The sequence below is a fragment of the Pyxicephalus adspersus genome, chromosome 3 (assembly GCF_032062135.1).
Source record: "Pyxicephalus adspersus chromosome 3, UCB_Pads_2.0, whole genome shotgun sequence".
Lineage (NCBI taxonomy): Eukaryota > Metazoa > Chordata > Amphibia > Anura > Pyxicephalidae > Pyxicephalus > Pyxicephalus adspersus.
In genome coordinates, this window is record NC_092860.1 from 69079979 (window position 1) to 69102467 (window position 22489).

Below are 22489 nucleotides of genomic sequence, written 5' to 3' on the forward strand. Positions count from 1 at the left end.
GTAAACATCTTAACAAGAGAGCATACACTACCAAGAATGATACAGATGATGAAAAAAAATTTACTTACAAATATGATTTTTATGCACGCTCACAGCGGGCAAACTCAGGAGGAACAGGCCTGTTTTTAATGTAATTCCTTTGCACAAACATACCTGAGAGGTCTCCAAATAGCTTCTTTAAAAACATCTAAAAAGAAATGCTTTATCAGGGTACATTTGTCTAGCCAGCATGATTTATAATTTATCACAAGGGTGTTTTAAAAGCACCATATATTTAGTGTTTAGGTTTATGGTCCTACATTTCTTACCCTGACACAACACATTTTGAACAAAAAACAAAATGCTCAGATTTCTGTGGTTAACATATTTGGTGAATTTTGTTTTCCATTTTCATGTTTTCACTAGCCACCTCCATGAGACCATCAACAAATGCCAAATTTACCTTGAGAGGCGAGAATAAATAATATGCAAAAAAACGAGAAAGGTCATCGTACAGTTTTTGCCAACATGCATAAATCAAACAATATTATCATGTTTGTGTGACAATGTATCAGATGTAGTAATAGCTGCTTTACAAAAAAAACTCTTTCCAGAGGACCAGCTAAAATGCACACCTTAGTACCTCTACATCCTATTCACAGTAGGCTTTTAGCTTTTTCGGAAATAAAAGTTTCATATATATGTTCCTCATACCAGGCCAGAAATTATTTTTTGTCATCAGTCATCATCTAGTCTATGCCGTAATACATGCAGATGTAATCCGGCTGCGTAATGCACAGTGCCCCCTTGGTTTGCAAGCTATATTTTGTACCAATTTTTTCTAACTACGGCGAACGGCATTTTGGCATAATCTATTTTTGGTACATGTATGTAGTTGCATGTAACAAGTGTGTGAGTCAAAATTGTCTATGCCTCTGCTACAAATGCTACATCACACCCCAATATATCCTTAGCACTGTAAAACACATTGTGACAACAGGTGTCCCAAAAAGACCTCATTCTACAAAAGGTTACATCATAAACGGTTTAACCTGTGTATAACTCTAAACATTTTACAGACTGACGGATATGACAATGCTTGCACCCCAGTTGATCACGTTCTTTATACCGACAATTAGGTCTTTGGCAAGCTTTTCGCTAAACTCGAGGCATCCATGTGTATTTTTATGGTGGTACAAAGAACTGCACCTTTTGCAAATGTAAGCATCACCATTAAAACCTTGACGCTTTTAATACTGAAATAATGGTTATTGTGATGTAACAAATATACAGTCTTTTCTCTAAGGGGCTCCACTATGTTGTAATACTGCCAGTCTCCTAGGTGTAATACAAAACTTATTCTGTTACAGTTAGGTAATTTAAAATACCCAATATCCCTAAAAGGCACCAGTAAGTCCTCAGGTAGGCCTAAATAGCTTGTAATAGCTTTTTTTTTGTAACTTTCTGACTTTTTTCTAACAAAAGGACATTGCTAATGTCAGAGCCTTTCAAAAGAGCACACAAACTAGTAGCCAAATACAAGTTAGGGTCAATCGTACACCCAGTGTTTATTTACTATGGATGATTTTGCTTAAGTGTTGTAGCAGAAGTAGCAATGATATCTGCCTCTTAAGAGCTACCTGAAATTTAATATTTTAGCAAATTCAATAAAATTATATAACAGCCAACCCCAGAGAAGAGTGGCTCTTTTATCAAACAAGTCCATATTCCCTCTATATCCCCTTACCAATTAGAATTGACCCAATTGATCCTAATAGAACTAGAGGTCTGAACAATATTTTACAACATAAAACTCCTCAGGTGGCCTTTGCTGCTCCTTTTGTTGGATGCAGAAGGAGTTTGACAGAATGCATTGGGGTGGTCTTTGGTCCTCGACAAATTTGGTTTCGTAGGCCCCCACAAAAACAGCAGTTCTGACTCTGTACTCCCAACCTTCTACAAGGATTTTCTTATTTGAGCCATCTCATAACAATTCCCAATCACAAATGGCCCTCCTATCTCCTGTGATTTTCATATTGCTCCTAGAACCACTAGCAGAGCCTATTCGTATTAATGACAATAATAATGGTACATGATAAAGTGCATTATTTGGGGAGGACATAATCCTTATGATTACAAATCCTGAAATTTCCTTAAGAACCAACCAAAATACTCCAGAGTGTTTTAGTGCAGTCTCGCACTAAGGTAAACGCTAACAAGTTCCACCTTTTAGGATTACATATACCAGCGTACCTTAAAATGAGCATTATGTCTTCCTTTCCTTATAGGTGGAAAACTAAATACATTACATTTTTGGGAAACTCATTCCCCTCACACACTTATTCCAGATTAATTTTCTCAATCTAATAACAGCACTACCTAAAGAATTAGCCCAATATAAAAGGACAGAATTATCTTGTATTATTATGGCAGGCAGAGTGGCGACTATTAAGATATTTATTTTGCCAAAAAAACCAAAAGAAATATCATATATGTATGTATAATAATTTTTTATTGAGTTATGAACAAAATGATAACCATGTAACATAAACCATAAGAGAGTACAAAGAAAAATAAAGGGGCTGGGAGGGAAGGAGGGAATAAAACAATAGGGAAATATAGGCGAATATAAGGGAGGTATATATATCATAATATACAGTCATTTGGTTCCTATCCAAAAAGATAAAGGTAAGTACACTTTCCACATATTTATTTAAAGTTGTGTTCAACAGCCTATATCTAAGTCAGCCCAGGTAAATTTGGATTTCTGGAGTGTTTTTATAACAATTCCATGAGTTCCATATTATCTTTGGATCCATGTATTTCACATAATATTTGAGATTCCATAGCTTCAATCTCGTTAATTTCACACATCCATTCTGCTATAGTGGAAGTTGTGGTAGAGCCCCAATGTCTAGCTAATATTCTTTGGCCTGCTATATTAAAGTGTTGGAGGCGGCCCCTCTTTATACTTTTATATAAGCCAGGTGTTACGGCGATTTCCCATTGATCCCAGATCAATTTTTTGATAGCTTCTGATTACTTTCTGATAGCTTCTGTTTACAGAGCTGGAAGAGTGTAACACACGCAACTTAATGTGTAGTTAGATCACTCTCAAAACTATTGTTTGCACAGTTTATATAACAGTTCAAAGACATGATCAGTGCATGATCACATGACTACAGAGAATTAGAAGACATGACAAATGTCCTTGTGGTTCTCTTAGAACAAGTTATTTTTGTCAAAGTAACAGATATATGGCGGTAGGGAGTAAAGGAAGAGTTTCAAGGCAAAAAGGGGGAGAAGCGGACGTTAGTTTACTGATATGAAGTCTAGTTTCAACATAATTCAATCATCTACAAAACATAACAAAAGCACAAAATAATTAACTACAAGAATCAGCAAATTTCCTCAGCTCCCTTCACCAGGTAACATAGCCAATCGCGTAATGGTCGGGTAATGTTGTACATCCGTCCCCATATTAAGATTGTAAATGTGAAATTTGGTATCCCATGAAGTTTTAATTGTTGGACAAAAGTTCCAAAAATGGAGCATAGAACCTTGGGGTTGGTCACATCTCCAGAATTTCGCTGGGTAGGTAGGATCAAATTTATGAAGATCCATTGGGCATCTATACCATCTGCTGAAAATCTTGTACACCTCTCCTGGTCTTTTTTGGATCTGGATAAATTATGTATCAAATTGTTGGATTTTTCTAATCTTTCTTCTGTAACGGAGAGTCCCAGGTCTTTCTCCCAACATTTCATAAAATAAGGGTGGCCTTGTCTATGTTCACTTAGCAGAATAGCACATATGGGGGTTACACCATTAGTAACCCTAGTAGTTTGGGACAGAAGCTTTTCAAAAGCTGTTATTGGTCTAATATTATTGGAGATAAATGGAATTCTAAAGTACCAAAAAGGGTGTTAAAGGGCTGGGTTTGGGAGATAAGAGATTATGTCGTACTAATTTATGCTAAACCGATAAGAGTATGTATCACTGATGGTGGACTATGGAGAAATAATGACAGTAGGGGTGTGTTGATAGAGATGCATCCATAGTAACCTATAATTTGGAATCCCTGTTATGTGTACAGTCCACTATCCGGTGTAGGATGGCTGCTTTATAATACAAAATCTAGTAGTGCTAGCCCACCCCCTAACTTTCTTCTAGAAGGAATACATTTGTTAATTCCTAGACCATACAAAAGTGCGAATCAAGTGATTCAGGCAGGGGAAAATATAGCTTGGGGGTTGGGTCTGCACCTTATAACACCAATAAAGGATTTTTGGTAAAATATCCATTTTCACCATTTTTCTTACGTCCCATCCAGGATAGATACAAGCTGGTATATGTTTTGAGATTATGTTTAATACTATGGAATAAGGGTTTCAAATTGATCTCTGCCATATTGTTTAGATCACCGGGTATGCAAATACCCAGATATTTAGGGGATTTAGCCTGTCATCGGAAGGCGAAATTTCAGAGTAGGTATAATTCAAAGGGGGCATGGAGATGCTTACGGTTTCAGTTTTATCATAATTGATCTTAAAATTGCTCACCCACTAAAGCGGTCACATTCTTTCATTACCAGGGGGATGGACATAGATGGAGATGTAAGGTACAGTAATATACCATCTGCAAAGTCTGACATTTGTTCATGTTGGTGGCCATCATTTGTTAGACTTTTAATATCTGGAATGGCACAAATAGCATTTGCCAAATGCTCCATGATCAAAATATTAAATATTGGAGATAATGTGCATCCTTATCTTGTTCCATTGTTAACAGGAAAAGACGTAGATAATACCCCATTAGTTCGTACTCGTGCAGATGAATTTGCATAAAGGGCCAAGATCCAGTCAAACATCACGGGTCCCATCCCTATCAGCAATAGAGTTTCCTGTAGAAACTCAGTCAAATGCCTTTTCGGCATCCACCAAGAGAAGACATGTAGGAACCAATTCCTTTTGAGCTCAGTGGATCAGGGAGTCTGTTTTTGAATTATTGGCACGTGCTTCACGGCCCAATGTGAAGCCAGCCTAGTCCAATTGGATCAATGAAAGGATAACTTGTTTCAGTCTATTGGCTATAAGTTTGGAGTAAATTTGAATGTCTAAGTTAGTCAAGGAGAGCTACATATGGTGTTATCTCTGCCTGGCTTGGGGAGTATTGTAATATAAGCTTCTAAAGAATGGACCAGGAATGGCGTAAGATATTGCGTTAAAGACCAATACCATAAATGATGACAGGGTCCTCCTGAAATGTTTTATAAAATCTGGGTATCATCCCATCTGGGCACAGACTTTTCCCTATGACTAGGAAAGATATACAAGCAGTCAATTCTAATTTGGTACAAGGACTGTCCTATAACAATTGAGTCGTTAGAGAGATCGGAGGTAGGGCAGTTTCTTTGCTATATAACCAGCAGTAACCAGTGAACACTGACAGGTGAAAACATAATTATGACTGATGGGATTGCCAAACAAGTTGCATTTGTGGCAATGCCATCTCAGGCTGACAAAAAGAAGCAGGGGCACGAAATCTTGTCTTTCGTAGCCCAGATGCATCAGCCTTTGCCTTTCCAGATCTAGGCCATAAAGGGGAGCCTTTTTGATGGAGAGGGGACCTTGTAAGAGGGGATCTTAAGAACACTTAGGAATTGGTACAACAGCCATCAGGGCCACAGCAGATGATTGCTAGAACCAAGGTCAGATGTTTTAGTAATTTGTAGATCAAGGTAATTGGGGGGAAATGCAACCTATCATCAGCAAATTTGACCCCAGGGCTTGCTGGCATTGAAAACCTTGGGATGCAGTTTGTGGTTGCCATGGATGCAAACATGCCTACCAGTGGGAAGAACGGGCACTGGTTCCCTGTGCCTAGGGCTTTCTGATGTAGATACCACTTATTGTTGTTGCCGAATTTGGTCTTTGATTTTAGCTTGTTTTTTGAATATCCTGGAACTTAGACTTGATTTTGACATATGCAACTGCTGTGGTATTGTCCATTCCCAGAGAGACGTATTTGTCAAGATGGGATGTTAGGAATCTGGCACAATACCTGTTGGTTATCGCAGGGCATCTCACCTCACCAAACCATTATGTGGTGTCATGTGCATGTCTGCCTCAACGAGTTGCCTGTCTCTGCCTGAGTTAGCTTGCAGCACTTCCTGGTCTCACAGGTCTGTGGGCAGTATTGCTCACACTGATAAAGCCCAGGGAGAAGGAGCTCCTTAAGTCCCAGCAGTAATGGAGGCTGGTACTGTCACTTTGCACTAGCTACCTTGCTACTCTTTGTTGTGCTTCTTAATATTCCTGATATGACCCATGCCTGGATTCTGACTAAGCTTATTTGTCACCTGCCCTAACCCGCACCTGGACTCTGACTAAGCCTGTTTGCCGCCTGCTTCACCTGTGCCTGGACGCTGGCTAAGCTTGTTTGCTGCCTGCCCAGACCATGTGTCTGGAATTTAATTCCATTGGTCTGCCACCTGTCTCCACCCCAAGGCCGCTTCAGCTTTCCTCATCAGGTAGAGTGACCCCATGGGTTATGACCTGGTGACCCCCAGCAGCAAAGAGTCCGGTGGCCTGAAGGCCCGGTGAAGACCTGGTGTCACCTAGACAGCCTGTGGAGACACTGACAGAAAAAAAATTATATTGGAAGGCCCTTTATAGCTCTAGTAAATTTGAGACTGTCCATCTTACTGGGCCTTGTTAAGTTCCTTGAGCTATCTGTCCCAGACAAAGTGACACCCATCTGCGTTTGCAGGAATTTGATGTAATTATTACCCATTCAATAAGAAGGGGTGGATGATAACTGAGAAGATTTTGTCTGTTCAGCCACCAAAGAAGCATTGTCTTTATTTTCTGAATGGTGGGGACCTAGAGGATCTGTAGAACTACACTAAACAGGGGAGTCCATTTGTAAGTGCTGAGACCTTTGTTGGGCCCATGTGTCATCATTATTGTCAAGACAACTGTGCCCATGACTTTTAAGATATTGCCTAGTAGCTTCTGTTCTGGAATAGGCACAGTGTTTAAAAACCATACTCTGGACCCCTGATATACTTGGTTTTGAATGGGAAGAAGGAGATTTTTTTGAGTTCAAAATCCATCCAGGTTCTTTCATAAGGAGGACTATATCCCTTGTACAGGACTGCAGGGATTGGTCCTGGATTGGAGATAAAATTGTCCAGGATTCAGAGATTGGGCTTTTAAAACCAGGGTGTGCACTGGGGAAAAGAGTCAAGGATAGTGGAAAGCAAAGTTTGTTGTGTTTTAGTAAATTTTAGGGCCCTGGACTCTAGAATAGGAAGGAAGGTACTGGGCGGGCCTTCCAATTCTATCCCAGGTACACCCCCAGGTTTTGCCAAAACAGACTGCAGGGCTGCTACAAGTAGCAATCTATCTTAGAAGAGGAAGTGGAGATAGCAGCACGTAAAGGCCTCTGTTGAAACTGTGTTTTGCAAAGAAAAACTGTTAATGTTGTTTTATCTGTGTTGATTTGGGTTATGAACTTGGCTTTTCATTTTGTTCTCATGTATGCTAAAGAAAACTGTTTTTTTGGGGAGGAAAATAAAGAGACTTATACAGACAACAAACTTCTCAGTTTGTTTGCTGCAAGGACTAATCCCTATCCATTTCACAAGTGGTGCTCAGACGCGGGCAGAAGCTGAACAGAGAAAAAGTTTGTGTTTTAAATCTGCAAAAGTGACATTCAAAGGCTTCTTTGCACCATGGAGGAAGTGGTAAGGCAGCTGGCAATAACTACTGTTTAAATGCAGCAGAGTATGGCAGCTCAGCAGAAGGCCACAGAGGTACAATTGACGGTCCTTAGAGAGCCCACTGCGGAGCAGCATGCTATCGGAGGTGGCCCCGAAACTCTTTGGGGCAGTTGCACCTAACAATGAGGAAATTGTGAGGGACAGCCATTTTCCTTTAAAACTGACACCAGCAGATGATGTTGAGGCCTTTCTCCTGACTTTCAAGAGGACTACAAAGGGATACGGGTGGCCGGGAGACAAATGGGCTGTCCTCATTGCTTCTTTTCTGGCTGGAGAACCCCAAATAGCTTACTGTGACCTGAGCCCCGCTGAATCCCCTGAAGTATGATTGGCTTAAGGCATGGATCCTTGCTCGCCTCGCAGTAACCACAGTGATCAGGGCACAGAGAGTCTTTGGCTGGCAGTATTGTATAGCCTTACCACTGGGGTCACAAATGTATGACCTCATCCAGTTGGCTACTAAATGGCTTTAGCCTGAGACCCTGACTGGACCCCAGATGGTGGAGCATTTTGTGCTAGATCGGTTCCTGCAAGCCCTTCCGGTTGATTTGTAATGGTGGGTTAGTCATGGTGACCCCAATCTGAAGACCAACTTGTGGAGATGGAGGAGCAGCTGTTCCCAGCAAAACACCAAGACACAACCCTACCTCAAGTAATCAGGCCCCCACCACCAGGAAAGAGGTTTCCCCAGCGCCCTAGAACCAGCATAGAACAAGGTATATCACCACAGCCGCAGGAAGGGAGGTTGCCCTTCAGTGTTTGAGATTTTCTGCCTCGGGCCAAGCCAAGGCCCTATGCCCCCTGCAAGGAGTCTTAAGTGTGTACAGTGTGGACTGTCCCGGCAATTGTCCTACACCGAACATATGTGTACTAGTGTTGTTGTTCGAATTCCGGTCGTCCTAATATTCGACCCGAATATAGCTGTTCAAATTCGGGTCGACCAGAATTTTGCTGGATTCGAAGCTCCAAATTCGGCCTTCCACAACGCCTAGGGACCGCCCCCATAATGCCTAGGGCTCTCCAATAACAGCAGGGATGCTCTCCTCCATGTTTGTTGTGGCAGGCAGCCGATTGGCTATCTGTCACTGCATGCCACACAGGCAGCCATTGGCCTATATAAGGCCGGGGCATGCCTGCATTTACCACTCCTGACAGAGATTTGCTAGCATTAAAACCTTTCTGTGCTACTTGGCTTGCTTTGTCAATGTAAAAAGCAGTGATTTGCTTAGTTAGACTGTGTCACACTATTAGTCAGATAGATAGTTGGATTGTACTGTATTGGTGCAGTCCTGAAATCTACTGTACTCAGATAGGTAGAGTGTTTCACTGTTAGAAAGATAGATAGTCAGTCATTCTGTTACATACACAGCCAGAGCCAGGGTACCCTCCCTGACTGCGTGCACAGTATCACACTTGAGACTGAGAGACAGGTACAACAGACGCAGTGTATACTGCAGTATACAGTTTGTATAGTGTGCTGCATATTACAAGTGTCACCTCTGAAGGAAAGTGCTGCATACAATACACATAGCGCACTTGCATTTTTGGTGCTACACTTTGTGAAGCAAAATAGCTCCAAAGTATTTTGCAGAGTAAAAGGCCACACAAATTTGTACTATGTCTAGCCAAAGAGGAAGGGGCAGGGGTGGCAAAAGGCCACTGCTTCCTTTCAGCACATACAGGGAAACTGTCTCTTATGATGATGATGTCCTTGATCCGACATGGGGCCAACAAGGAGATCATCATAGGCAGGAAGAAGAGGAGGAGGAGGTGGAAGAAGAGGAGGAGGAGGTTGCAGAGCGCCCTCAAAGGGGGAGAAGGAGGAAGAGGGTAAAAGCTGCCCACACGCTGCAGTCTTGACGTACCAGTGAGGCAAGTCATAGTCATCCATCATCAGAAGCTGTCACACCAGCTGTGCCTCAAAAACCGCAGATCGCCACCACGAGCACCAGCTCCAGACCACCTACTGGCCCAGTTCGATGTTCGCCTGTGTGGGCATTTTTTAGTGTCCATAGTGATGACAACACTATGGTCATCTGCAAACTATGTGCTCAACACTTGAAACGAGGCAAAAACCATCTGAGAGGTCCTGGATGACCACATTGAGCCATGAAGTTATTCAGCTCTGCAGACGTCTGGAGACTTCTCCACAACAAGTATGTGGCTGTCCTGGGAGACTCCATACAAAGATCTTGTGAAAATACTGCAGAATGATGAGTTTCTAATTGAGAACCAGCTCAAAAGGAAGGGTGAAATGCCATTTGCAAAGACACGCTGGGGGATCCCTGGGTGAAATGCACAATGGCATAACTTACCACAAAGTGCGTCAGTACAGAACGGACCACCACGTTGTATGGTTCTATTTCCTGACCCGTGTCTATGCGGAGTACATTGAGAGCATGCTGGCCGACTTCGAACAAGGACCTCAGCCCGATGTTGTCATCATCAACTCGTGTATCTGAGATGTTATCAGGTATCTTGACCAATCACTGGAAGTGTACAAAACCAACCTGGACCACCTGTTTATTCGGCTTACCGAGGTGCTGAGCCCTGAATGTCTGGTGATATGGAACATGGCCAAGCCTGTTGGATTCAAAGCTGGTGAAGTGCTGGAGTACGCAATTCTTAATGTGCGCTGTGACATCATAGAGGGGAATTTCTACAGTGCCACTCTGGCAGATTTTTACAAATTTGATGTGATTGACATGCACTTCTACATCCGCTTCGAGCTGCGCTCCAGGGTTAAAGATGCCAACCACTTGAATCAGCTGGCTCATCAGAAGTATACCTGAATCCTGATGGCTCACATTGCTCAAGCCTGGGGCATGAAGCAGGAACAGCAGGAAGAGGAGGCGGTGGGCTCTGAGATGGGGTGTGGACGGCATTGGTAACTGGCATCTAGAGTTGGGTATGGGGCAGGCGGCAGCAGCAACAGCAGAAGGAGGAGGCGTTGGGCCCTGAGACGGAGCAAGGATGGCATTAGAGGTTGAAGTTATCACCTATATGGACAGTGTAGAAGCTGTAGCTATTGGAGACATGAATGGATGAGATTCCAATCTGTCCCTACCTACTATTTAGCGAAACCACATGAAAGGGAATCAGCGGGGAAACAAGACCCTGTTGAGCTTGAGTTTAGTCTGGCATCTAGAGCTGGGTACTGGGTAGTGGGCAGGTGGCAGCAATAAAAGCAGGAGGAGTAACAATGCCATCCAGACTCCGTCTCAGGGCCCACCGCCACTGTAGGGACAGTGGAAATCTTGTTCATCCATTCATGTCTCCAATAGCTTCTACACTATCCATAAAGGTGATGGCCTCAATCTCTAATGCTTTCTTTGGTCCATCTCAGGGCCTACTGCCTCCTCCTCATGCTGTTACTGCTGGCCCCTGCCCAGTGCCCAGCTCTAAATGCCAGTTACCAATGCTGTCCATGCCGCATTTTACAAAGTTACAGCTAGCAGATAGGAAAAGGCAGTCCCTTTAACAGCAATGTCTCCAATAGCTACAGCGTCTACACTGTTCATATAGGTGATGGCCTCAACCACTAATGCCATCCTTGCTTCGTCTCAGGGCCCACCGCCTCCTCCTTATGCTGTTGCTGCTGCCACCTGTCAGTACTCCATTCTTAAAAATGGTATTACTGACATCTAGGTGGCATTGACGATGCACTACACCCAGCTCTAGATGCCAGTTACCAATGGGGTCCCCACTCCTGTGAGGCCTACTCTGAAGCCTGTGTATGGCTTGTAACGGAGCGGTGAAAGCTGGTGGCTAATTCTTGGACCGGAGGAACCCCCTTGGGGCCCTCTCTGCCTCTACTCAGAGACCTGTATAAAATCTGGCATGTTCCCTTGACCGCCCCATAAAATGGGCTGGCCAGCAACATAAAAAAGCCTTCCTATTTTTTTTTTTGACTTGTACAGTGTTGTGCAGAGCTGGGGGGAGTCTTGACATGTCTTTTTAAATGTATTGATAGGCTGTAGAAGCTCTACACAGTCCTGAAAAACAACCCAAATTTTTCCCCTATTGACTTTAATGGAGTTTGAATTCGATGTTCGTTCACCTGAATTATTTTGGTCTATTCGACCGAATAGCTGTCAAATCAAATAATGAGCTATTCGACCAACACTAGTGTGCACTGTATGTCCCAATGGTTTACAGGAGAGCCAGGAGAACCTGTTCAAAACCCTTTTAAATCAAGCAGTGGCAGACCTCTGTGTACCACCCGCCTACAGATAGTCTGGTCGAGCATTTTAATAAAACCCTTAGGACAATGCATGGAAGAGTTGTGCATGTGGATGGGAAAGACTGGGACCATTTAATGCCAGCTGTTTTGTTCTCTATTCCGCAGGTCCTGCAGGCCTCCATGGGTTTTCACTATTTAAGGTGTATAGGCGTAGTCCTCGGGGAGTAAAGGCCTAGTAAAGAAAACTTTCTAAGCCTCAGGTTCAAGAGGCCAAAGATTCCCTTCAGATAAATAAAATAAAATTCCTCCGAATTGCCTGGGCTCACCCGTATGACAGAACAGGAAAAAAGCCAATCTGCTGGTGGAACTGCTTGAAGAAGGACTTATTGGGACTTGATTTGCAATGCTCCTGCTATTTGAATGGTTGAGTTGTTTTATATCTGGGACTGATTTCCATATTCGATTTTCTTTGGACCGAAAAATAAGAAAGAATACTCTGTGATAACAGGATCTACACATTCATCCCTTTCTCCATTGGGAACAAGCCTCCTAATTAGCCTTTTCTTGGATTATGGGGCATCAATCTTGAAGTGATCCAGCTTTTTGATGAAGAGGCTCTGCCTCCAAAAGGAGACACCAGACCACCCCAACTTGGAGGTGGGTCTGCCACTCATGGCTTGAGTCTAAGTGCTCTTTGCCTATAATTGCCAGGAAGAATACTTCTAGCCATATATCGAAATGTTTTAACGGATGCTTCGACTAAGGCAGTCAGCTGCCATCTTCAGGTGTTTTGCAGTGGATATCCCAGGTTTACTAAGATTGGGGGATATTACAGAATTATTAGTCTCTGACTTTACCTAAGGGGTTCCCGAGAATAAAGTTAGTTCATTGGCAGATTTACAAGCCACATCAGCTGTTAGGTTGATCTCTTTTGGATCAGGATATATGCACCCATCTAAACTCATCTATACCCACCTATACTAGGTCTTCTCTATACCCGAGAAAGCTAAATAGGTAAAACACGTCATGTCAGACGTTTGCTAAACAGATTACTAAGTTAGACTGATCTGTGTATAGTTTAGATATCCATACCCCATGATGAGACAATGAGTGATGGACAATAATGATTACATTTTGTATATTGTAAACTGTAATTATTTGTAATCATGACAAAAAAGCAGTGGAATACAGGCTTTTTCCACATCTAGAAGGTAATGCAATAGGGGGTTACCGTAGGTTTTATGGTTCCAGGAGCTGAGATGCAGAAAGAAGAAGACAGGGGAAAAAGGAATCTGATGCCACCTGATGCACTAATTCCCAGCAGGATCTTTTTTTTTTCCAGACATTCCCAAGACATGTGGAGAAGTGATCAGAGACTTCCAAAAAATATTTTGCAATCTATGATGAACTCTATACCAGTGTGTGAGAAAAAATTAATTCAGTTATCCAAATGCCTTTAGTTAAACAAAATAACTGCATATTTAGGCAAAACATTATTTTTAGAATATATACACATGAAGTACATTACTTGCATACAAAGGAGTGTATGTGCTTCTGTTGTCCGTCTCTAGACTGCTGAATTATATATGAACATCTTTTTTAATTATCTAGAGCAATATACTTTGTTCAACTGCAATGAACACAATAGGTAGGTTGAGGCTTTCATAAAGATCACTTCTAAATGAAAAGTCTACACATATCATGTGTTTTGATGTACTATATGGGTCAAAGAAGGGGACAATAAGAAGAGTAGATGAAAAAGGGGAAATATAAGCATCTTTTATGATAGCACACTATTTGAACAATTTTACAAACAGAATATGCTAAATGCCTTACTTCAACTACTTTTTTTAAATGCATTTTGATTTGTTTATTCCATTATTTTCAGTTGTATGAGATGTGCAAGGATAATAAATTCTTAAAATCTGTATGTGTATGATATTTAAAGTAAGATGCCACACCCTGAGCTTCTTATAGCGAAGAGGATGTATTTACATGATGTGATGTACAGACTCGGCAAAAAAAAAAATGTAGCTTTAGCATGTAATGCTTCTCTGAAGTTCTTTAACCTGTTACACAAATATTCAACCCAATCATTAATTAGCCTGACACCAGAGTCTCTTTACATCAAATGCATTCTTCAATATAAGGAAGGCCCACCTGAATGATGGCTCCTGGTGTCTGGGAATGTTCTTTGATTCCAAAAAGTAGGAAAAATTAAGATCATATTGTGTATATTCACAATGATATATGTCTTCATTTTTGTATGCTCTGGGTCATGATATTTAATAAAGCTTTTGCAAAAAAGAACTGAGAAATATTTGTCCTAGACATGTGGAAAAGGTAATGTTTGAAATACTCTTTTAATCATAAATATTATGCAAAACACACTGGTTTAGCCTGTTTTCAATATGTTTCAATTTTTCAGGTAGATATCACAAACTAGTTTTTACAAGAAGATTTAGTTTAAACCTATAGTAACTGCATACAACTATGCATTTATACTGTATATTTTAGTCAGTTAAAGACCAGGCAAATGCACAACAGGTTGCCTGGTGCCTTTAGCAGCTGTTTCCATTACTGAAATAGTTAATTAGTGGTTGTTAAGCTTATAACAAGGTTATATGTCTCCAGAGTAAATATGTTTTCATGTTCATCCACAGCTAGATTAGTTTTTTAAGCCATACATCAGTGTTCTTTTATCCTATCCATTTAAATGCAACATAGTTTTGCTGAACAACCTGAACTGTGGGATTAGGTTTCTTCTTCTTTATTCTCAGTTTCGGATCTTTTTACATGCTGCAGGAAGCAAGACAGAGCAGGGCAGAATCTATTATTTATTTCTTCATTTTTATCCATCTAACTGTGGCCATCATATACCTTTCTTTTAAAGAAGTGAGGTTGTGCATACTAGCAACAACTGCAGAAGAGATAAAGAGCCCCTGAAAAGTGGAATCATGGAGAACAGAGTGGACACTGATCAAAAAGAATGCAGTCCTTCCAGGCAAACAACTTGCAAGATGAAAGAAACAAAACAAAATATGCCAGAAGAGTCAGCACAAGCCCAGTCAACAAGTTTTCACCCTCCAAGAGCCAAACCAAAATTGGTTTTTCACACGCAGCTGGCCCATGGCAGTTTTACTGGAAGAATACAGGGCTTTACTAATGTCAAAGAACTTTACACCAAAATTGCTGAAGTATTTAATATTTCTCCAACTGAGGTGAGTTTATTTTTGTCTATTGTCCAAATGTGAATTTAGAAATTCCATATGTTGAGTTTGAAAACAAATACTGCCCCTGCTGTAAAATGAGCCTAAAATCTTTTATAAACTCAAGGTTTTTGTCACCCAAGAGGATGGGAAGGATTGGTAAGCTTCTCAAATCCCCCTTTCTCTCTCTATAGAAATGAAACTTGTTTTTCTGTACAGCACGTGTTTATTCTACTGTGGCTGGAAATAAAAACCTAATTATATTTCTAAGTACAAAGCTTTGTATATGCGGATGCCTTCTGGACATTTTGTTAGCCCTGTCTGAGAGCCTCACTTAGTCCAAGAATGGCATATCAAGTGCTATGCACTTACTGACATACTGGGTCTGATTTATAAAAGCTCTCCAAGGCTAGAGAACATATGCTTTCATCAGTGAACCTGTGTGATCCAGAAAACCTGGAATGGATTTATTAAATGTAATTTGCTATTTGTTAGTAAATGTTTTCAACCCTGGACCAGATCCATTCCAGGTTTCCTGGATCATCTAGGTTTACTGATGAAAGTGGATCTCCTCAAGCTTTGGAGAGCTCTAATAAATCACTGTGTCAAAAGACGGAAACATAATGTTCTGTGCAAAAATCTATACACAAACCAAAAAAATACAACGGAAGCGTCAATACAAATACAGTTACAGACACTTTAGCTCAATAATTATAACATAAATTTTCCTACACAAACCATAATATATAAAACTTTTTGATTAACCAAATGAGAGCATAAATAATGCGAAGAGTATGTCAAACCATCCTATTTAGGTGTATGATTTTTAAAAAATATTCTATATGGGGAAATAAAGGGGAAGAAGTGGAGGAGAGGAGGAGTGATGGAAGACAAAAATAAAACAAAAATCACACAGTAAGTATACATTAGGTTGTGTTTGAAAATTGGTCTAACAGCAGTTAGAGATTTATATTCAGAGGAACAAGTAATGTCATGCCAATAGAACCAAGTCTGGTTAAATTGTTCTGAAGTACCCTTAACGGAAGTTTGAGATCTTCCATGTGTATAATATCATTAATTTCATGGATCCACTGGAGAAATGTGAAGGTTAGCATTTTTCCAAAGAAGATATACAGGCCTTTGCAGCATTAACTAAATGTATATCTTAAAGAACTCCCATGGTTAGTTAGCAATTTTTTTATCGAATGCCACTTCCCAATATCATTAGAAACTAATGCTAGGTTCTCAAACCATCAAAAAGGGAATTTTTAAGGCATTCAACGTTTTATAAACAAAGTGAAACAACAAATATTTAAACATTAAAACATCCTACACAGTGTGTTCTTAACAAAAACGGACAGTAATGTATAAGAGAATAATGATGTTTTTATATATTTTTATATGATTGCTGTAAGAATGATTTCTTTGAGATGCTATGTATGGTTACAGGTCTCATTGTCTCCTGAGGAAGTGGAAACTTTGGTCTGAGAAACGCATAAAGATTAATTTATGTGACTAACACCTGGATTACACACATAATTTATTTGGACGTTTTTATTGAAATTTCGTTCGAGACGATGTTTGTTAAGTACATGTTGTGTTAGATGTTTTATTAATATTTTTAATGTTTAAATAAATATTTGTTTGTTACATTTTGTTTATAAATCATTGAATGCCTTAAAAATTCCATTTTTGATGGTTTGAGAACCTACTATTAATAACTAAATTGATAAGAGATTTTTTGGACTTTTTAAAGATTATTATTATTGTTTAATATTATTATTATTATTATTAATATTAATATTATTATAAATAAACAGGATTTATTTAGCACCAACATATTATGCAGCGAGATTTCTTTTCTCTGGCGTCTCCAGCACCCACTTGAGACTGAAGGTTAGTACCTTTGTAGTTAGTATAGACCAAAAGGTCTCATTTCTGAAATGTAGAAAAAAGAAATTATTGCTAGCAATCCATTGCTCAAAGACTAGATCCTAAAAGCTTGAGGCAAAAGCTGGGTGACCTAATTTTGGAGTCATGGGAGAATACTGTGGCGATAAGTATGAACTAGGAAGGTAAGAATGAGCAATTTTTAAAGTTGGACCAATCGTAGGATGTTTAGACAGACCCCTGGAAAATTTTCATGCAATCCATGGGAGGCCTGCCAATAGTGGCTCTAAAAGGGTGCGTTCTATGGTAATCCAAGGTTTCTGCACCAATCTAACAAGCATGTCAGATAAGCTGCTGCATAGGATCTCAGAGGGTCTGAATGTCCTATTCCACCTTTGTCTTATACTAGTAATTGTGGCATAATTGTCATTTCAACAGTAGTATTTATACCAAACAAAGATAAAGTTCCCTGTTTCTATTTATTAAAAGTAAGATTAATTTGAAGATAACAAGGGAGTAAAATTAGCATAAAAAAATCTGTCTGGGTTGGCAGTAATACGAATCCCAAGATAACAAATGTGTTCTGAGGCCCGCCAGAAAAAAAAACTATTACAGAGTTAGTAGATCAAAGTTGATGGGAGTGTCAAATTAAGAGCTATAGATTTGCCAAGATTTATTGTATACCAGATAAAATTTGGTAATTAAATAGGGAAGAGAAATCAATGGATTAGTTAGAAAAAAATATTAGATGGTCGGTGAATGCAGTGAGTTTATGTTGTGATTACTGGACTGTAATCGGCTGAATATTAGGGTTCTTTGTTATTGTTTAGAGAAAAAGGTTTCAAGGTAACTATAAAAGTAGATGGAGAGTGGGGACATCCCTGCCTTGTCTAATTAGTGATATGAAACAGCTCCTAACATAATCTATTTACCTTCACCACTACTGAAGGGGGAGGCTCTAAAGCTTTTTCCCCTGTTGGTAGATAGTGTGGGCATAGCTGATCAAAATAAACAGGAGAAGCCAAGGTGAGGAGTTAGTCTATTAGTAATGATTTTGGTAAAGAGTTTCAAATCACAGTCTAAAAGGGAGAAAGGGTGATAATTTGCACATACTGTAGAATCTTTACCTTCTTTTGAGCTAAGGGTAATGTGCACTTGAAGTGTATCAGAGGGTATCTTTACTAAGTGTAAGTGTATCTTTACTACCTGGAATTGCATTACCTGCATCCAATAAGTGTAAGGCTAGGCCTTATTTAAATAATTTATAGTAGGGCATACTAAGCCAAATTGGTCAATTCCTCTGAAGTTTTTGGGATTTCCAAACCCTCTGAGCTGATTTTTCTAGGTAGGTATGTATACTCTTGGATTGAGTTACTGAGAGTATAAATTCTATAAATCTCTATAATAGAAATAGAAGGCTTACTTACAATCTATGTTCTAAAATTGTAAGAATTTTTGAATTGTAAGTATACAGAGTTTCCACTGGAGGTTTTGTCTGTAGGGACATACGATCGAACCTGTTTTTAGCAAAGCACCCTGGCCTAAATTCTACTTGGCTTATAACCAAATGCATTGCACATATGGTGACATTTAGCAAGTTTAGTTTTAGCTTTCTGCTAAAACTAAACTTGCTTCTCTTGCTGCAATTTAGTATGCAGCATTGGGTTTTTAGTAAGGATTGATTAAAGGGATTACAGCTGAGCTTCATGGGAAAGTAGGGTATTTACCTGTGCCTGAGTTTCCTTTATAATTCTGGAACTGGCTTTTAGAGCCCCTCTGTATACAAACATTCCCCTGATGTAACATTTGTGTGTCTCCCATACCTTGTGGGATTGTTGGTAGCATTTACATTAGGTAAAAAGAATTCAGTTAGTTCTTTTGTGATATCCACCACTATTTATGGGTGTAATATTTGTCCTTCAATCTTCATCTCTGTGCTGATTGTAAGGTAAATGGAAGTTATTAATATATATGTATACAGGTGCCTGATTAGAAAAAGTGCAAGAATCTATACATGAAGCTCACCCACAGAACAGTCTGGTACCAAAATTTATTCAATTGGGAAGAAGATTTCATGTGCCTAGTTATGGGGTGCTGGAGATGCCAAACATCCATTCATTAACTGGAATTAAAAAAAAGTCTTTCAATTCTATTCAGGGTAGAGCAGGAAAGGTGGGATGTCCCTCTAGAAAAATCTAGAACGGAATCATCTGACAACAAGTCTCCTCCAATCACCATGGTTCCTGAAGAGAATTGTTTTAATTAATTGAGGGCTTCCTCAAAGAAAGAGAGTTGGTTGACATTGAGCACATGAAAACAAGCAAAGGTCGCTATAGACTTTCAAACATTGCTAGCTAAGAGCCGGGGTAATTAATACACATACAACTTTAAATTTGGAATCAGGTGATAAGCTATGGTAGCTATGAGGGGGGGAGGTGATTTGTGTGAGGTTGATTTGTGGAATTTTTCTTGTTTAAAGTGGGTTTTTTTGTATGAAGCAGACATATGATCGCAAATGGTGCAGCTCAGAAAGAACCATAGAGCATTTGGCAGGATGATGCAGATCTTTAACATTAAAGTATACTACTCTAAAGATATCCATCAGGTTTGGGGACACTGGAGAGTTAGGTAAAGGTAATAAGAGGATGGGAAAGATAAAGGAAAGAAGGTAAAACCAGGGAGGTAAAACTTGTTATGTGGACAAATGTTAAGGACACACAGAGGCCTATATGAGAGAAAAAACATGGAGGACAGTCAGCAAAAGGCACAGGGCGGAAAGTGTTATAAAAAGACATAGAAATTATATTAGGGCGTGAATGCAGTATCATACAAAACACAATCTATGTGACCATGGAAACACTGATCTAGTTATTAGATCCAAATGAGTGAAGATAAAGGCTATTGTGAGGTCCTATGGAGAGAGAATCAATTTCCCATACATACAGTTGCAGGGCGCTGGAGACTCCTGGAACTGTTGCGGTTGTCTTGGCCATGACCTCAGGAGAAGTCCAACACCATGTGTCTCCAGGGGCAGGTAAATCATCTGTGTCTGGTCTAGTGGAGCCACCTGGAGCACTGCCAGGAAACGCTTTTGAGCAGGCAGTACAGCCATGTAAAGCAGAGTGTGCAGCTTCAACCTTATCAAAAGTGTGGATCGCTGTCATCTTGGACAAAGCTGTGTGTCTGGTGGAAGCTCCTGCTCCTAAGAAATAGGAGTAAAGATCTGTGGCTGCCCATGACTCAGAAGAGTTGTAAGACGTATAGGATGTGGGCATTCGGTACCAGTCACTGTGGATCGTGCTGTAACCACTTAAGATGCCCCTCACCAGCCAGAGCTCTCACATCGTGCACATCTCCTCCATAGCCAGCTAGTCTTTCCCTTTTTGTCTTTTTTTGCTTTATACTTGAGCTGCTCAGCAACCTGTGGTCACTTTTGTCTGACTTACTTCTTCATGTTGCACCAGAGATTTTCTATCTCAGGAGACAGATCTGGACTGCAGACAGGCAAATCAAGCTCATGGGCGATCTGTGAAGCCACACTTTTGTAGTTTGTGCAGTATGAGGCCTGGCATTGTCCTGCTAAAATTAACATAGAGTTCCTAGGACTTCTGTTTTATATTTGCCTAATGAGAGCAAACGTCTCTCAAAATTGTAATGTAAGCCTCCACATCAATAGTGCCTTCACATATACAAAGATCCCTAATGTTATGGGCACTGATGTAGCACCATACCATCACAGATGCTGGTTTTTGCACCTTTTGTTAATAATTACATTTACATAATGACTATTACAATTACATAGTTAAATAGTAAGTCAAGTTGAAAAAAAGCCATAAGTCCATCAAGTTCAACTACTAGGGAACTAAACATATCTCAGATATAAAACCATGTGGACATAGTTGATCCAGAGAAAGGCAAAAAATAAAAAAAATAAATAATAACCCTGGTGCAATTTGCTCCAATAGTGGAAAAAAATCCTTCCTGATTCCATGAGGCAATCAGATGTTCCCTGGATCAACAGTCTCTGTTATCTTTACTTTAAGCTTTATTACTCAGTTATATTCTGTGCTTCTGAAAAGGATCCAGCTTTTTCTAAAAGAAATCTTTAGTATTTGCTTAAATTAATTATCTGGAGCATAAAACTTATTTTCCTCCAGACACAAAGAGTGCCCCCTTGTCCTTTGTAATGATCCTAAAGTGAATAGTTGGGAAGACAGTTCTCTATAGGGACCATTTATATTTTATACAGGGTAATCATATTCCCCTTTAAACGTCTCTTCCCCTTAAAGGGAAAATAGTTTCAGTTCAGCTAATCTCTCCCCATGGCTGAGCTCCTTCATTCCTTTTATTAGTTTAGTTGCCCTTTCTGCACTCTCTTCAATTCTACAATGTCCTTTTTATTATGTTATTATTATGTCTCCATCTCTGCAGTCTATTCCTCTTTTAATACTAGAAATTACTTTGCTAGCTTTAGCTATGGCAGCTTGGCATTTCATGCTATTATTAAGTCTATGATCCACCAGAACCCCCAGATCCTTTTCTATTTCTGACTCCTCCAATTGTATTCCCCCTAGACAGTATGAAGCATGCATGTTGTTAGCCCCCAAGAGCATAACTTAACATTTTGCAATAATAAATGTAATTTGCCACTTGGCTTCCCAATCAAACAGTAGATCTAGGTCAGCTTGTAGATTATAGACATCCTGTATGGACTTAATTCCATAACTTAGTTTGGTGTCATCTGCAAACACAGAAATAGTACTTTTAATCCCAAACTCTATATCATTTATAAAGATGTTAAACACTATAGGTCCCAACACTGAACCCTGGGGTACACCACTAATACCCTTGGACAGTTCAGAGTATGAATCATTGTTCACTACTTTTTGGATGCTGTCTTTAAGCCAGTTTTCTATACATTGATAGATTGACTTTTCTAAACCTATTGACCCTAACTTGCATATTAACTGTCTGTGGGGTACTGTGTCAAATGCTTTACCAAAATCCAAATATACTATATCAACTGCTACTCCACCGTCTACTTATTTCCCCATAAAAAAGATAGTATAATTGTACAAACTCCTTCATGTGGTTCTTTATCAAACTCTCTAGGACCTTTCCAACAATGGACGTTAAACTTACCGGTCTGATTGTCTGAATGGTATTTTTTTATTTTTGGCATACAGGGCCCGATTTAATAAAGCTCACCAAGTATGGAGAGAATACACTTTCATCAGTGAAGCATGCCAAAGAAAACCTGGAAAAAAAATGTAATGACTAAAGAAATACATTCCAGGTTTGCTGGATCACCCAGCTTCACTGAAAAAAATGTATCCTCCCCAGCCTTGGAGTGGTTTATTAAATCAGGCCCAAAGAATCTAATGTCCGATTTTTTCCATAAACAAGTTTAAACATGAACTCATCTGACCACAGAACATGTTT

At 39.9% G+C, this 22489-nt stretch overlaps 1 protein-coding gene and 1 pseudogene across 1 annotated transcript in view; both read left to right on the forward strand.

The window, feature by feature from the left end:
- Positions 1-9874: 9874 nt before the first annotated feature.
- LOC140327410 (PC-esterase domain-containing protein 1A pseudogene) lies at positions 9875-10656 on the forward strand (annotated as a pseudogene).
- A 4243-nt stretch (positions 10657-14899) lies between these two features.
- Positions 14900-22489, forward strand: part of GIPC3 (GIPC PDZ domain containing family member 3) — an 84698-nt gene continuing 77108 nt past the window's right edge. Inside the window, exon 1 of the mRNA XM_072407088.1 lies at positions 14900-15169. Coding sequence (XP_072263189.1) covers positions 14906-15169 — 264 coding nt within the window. The 5' untranslated portion in view covers positions 14900-14905. The remainder of the gene's footprint in view (positions 15170-22489) is intronic.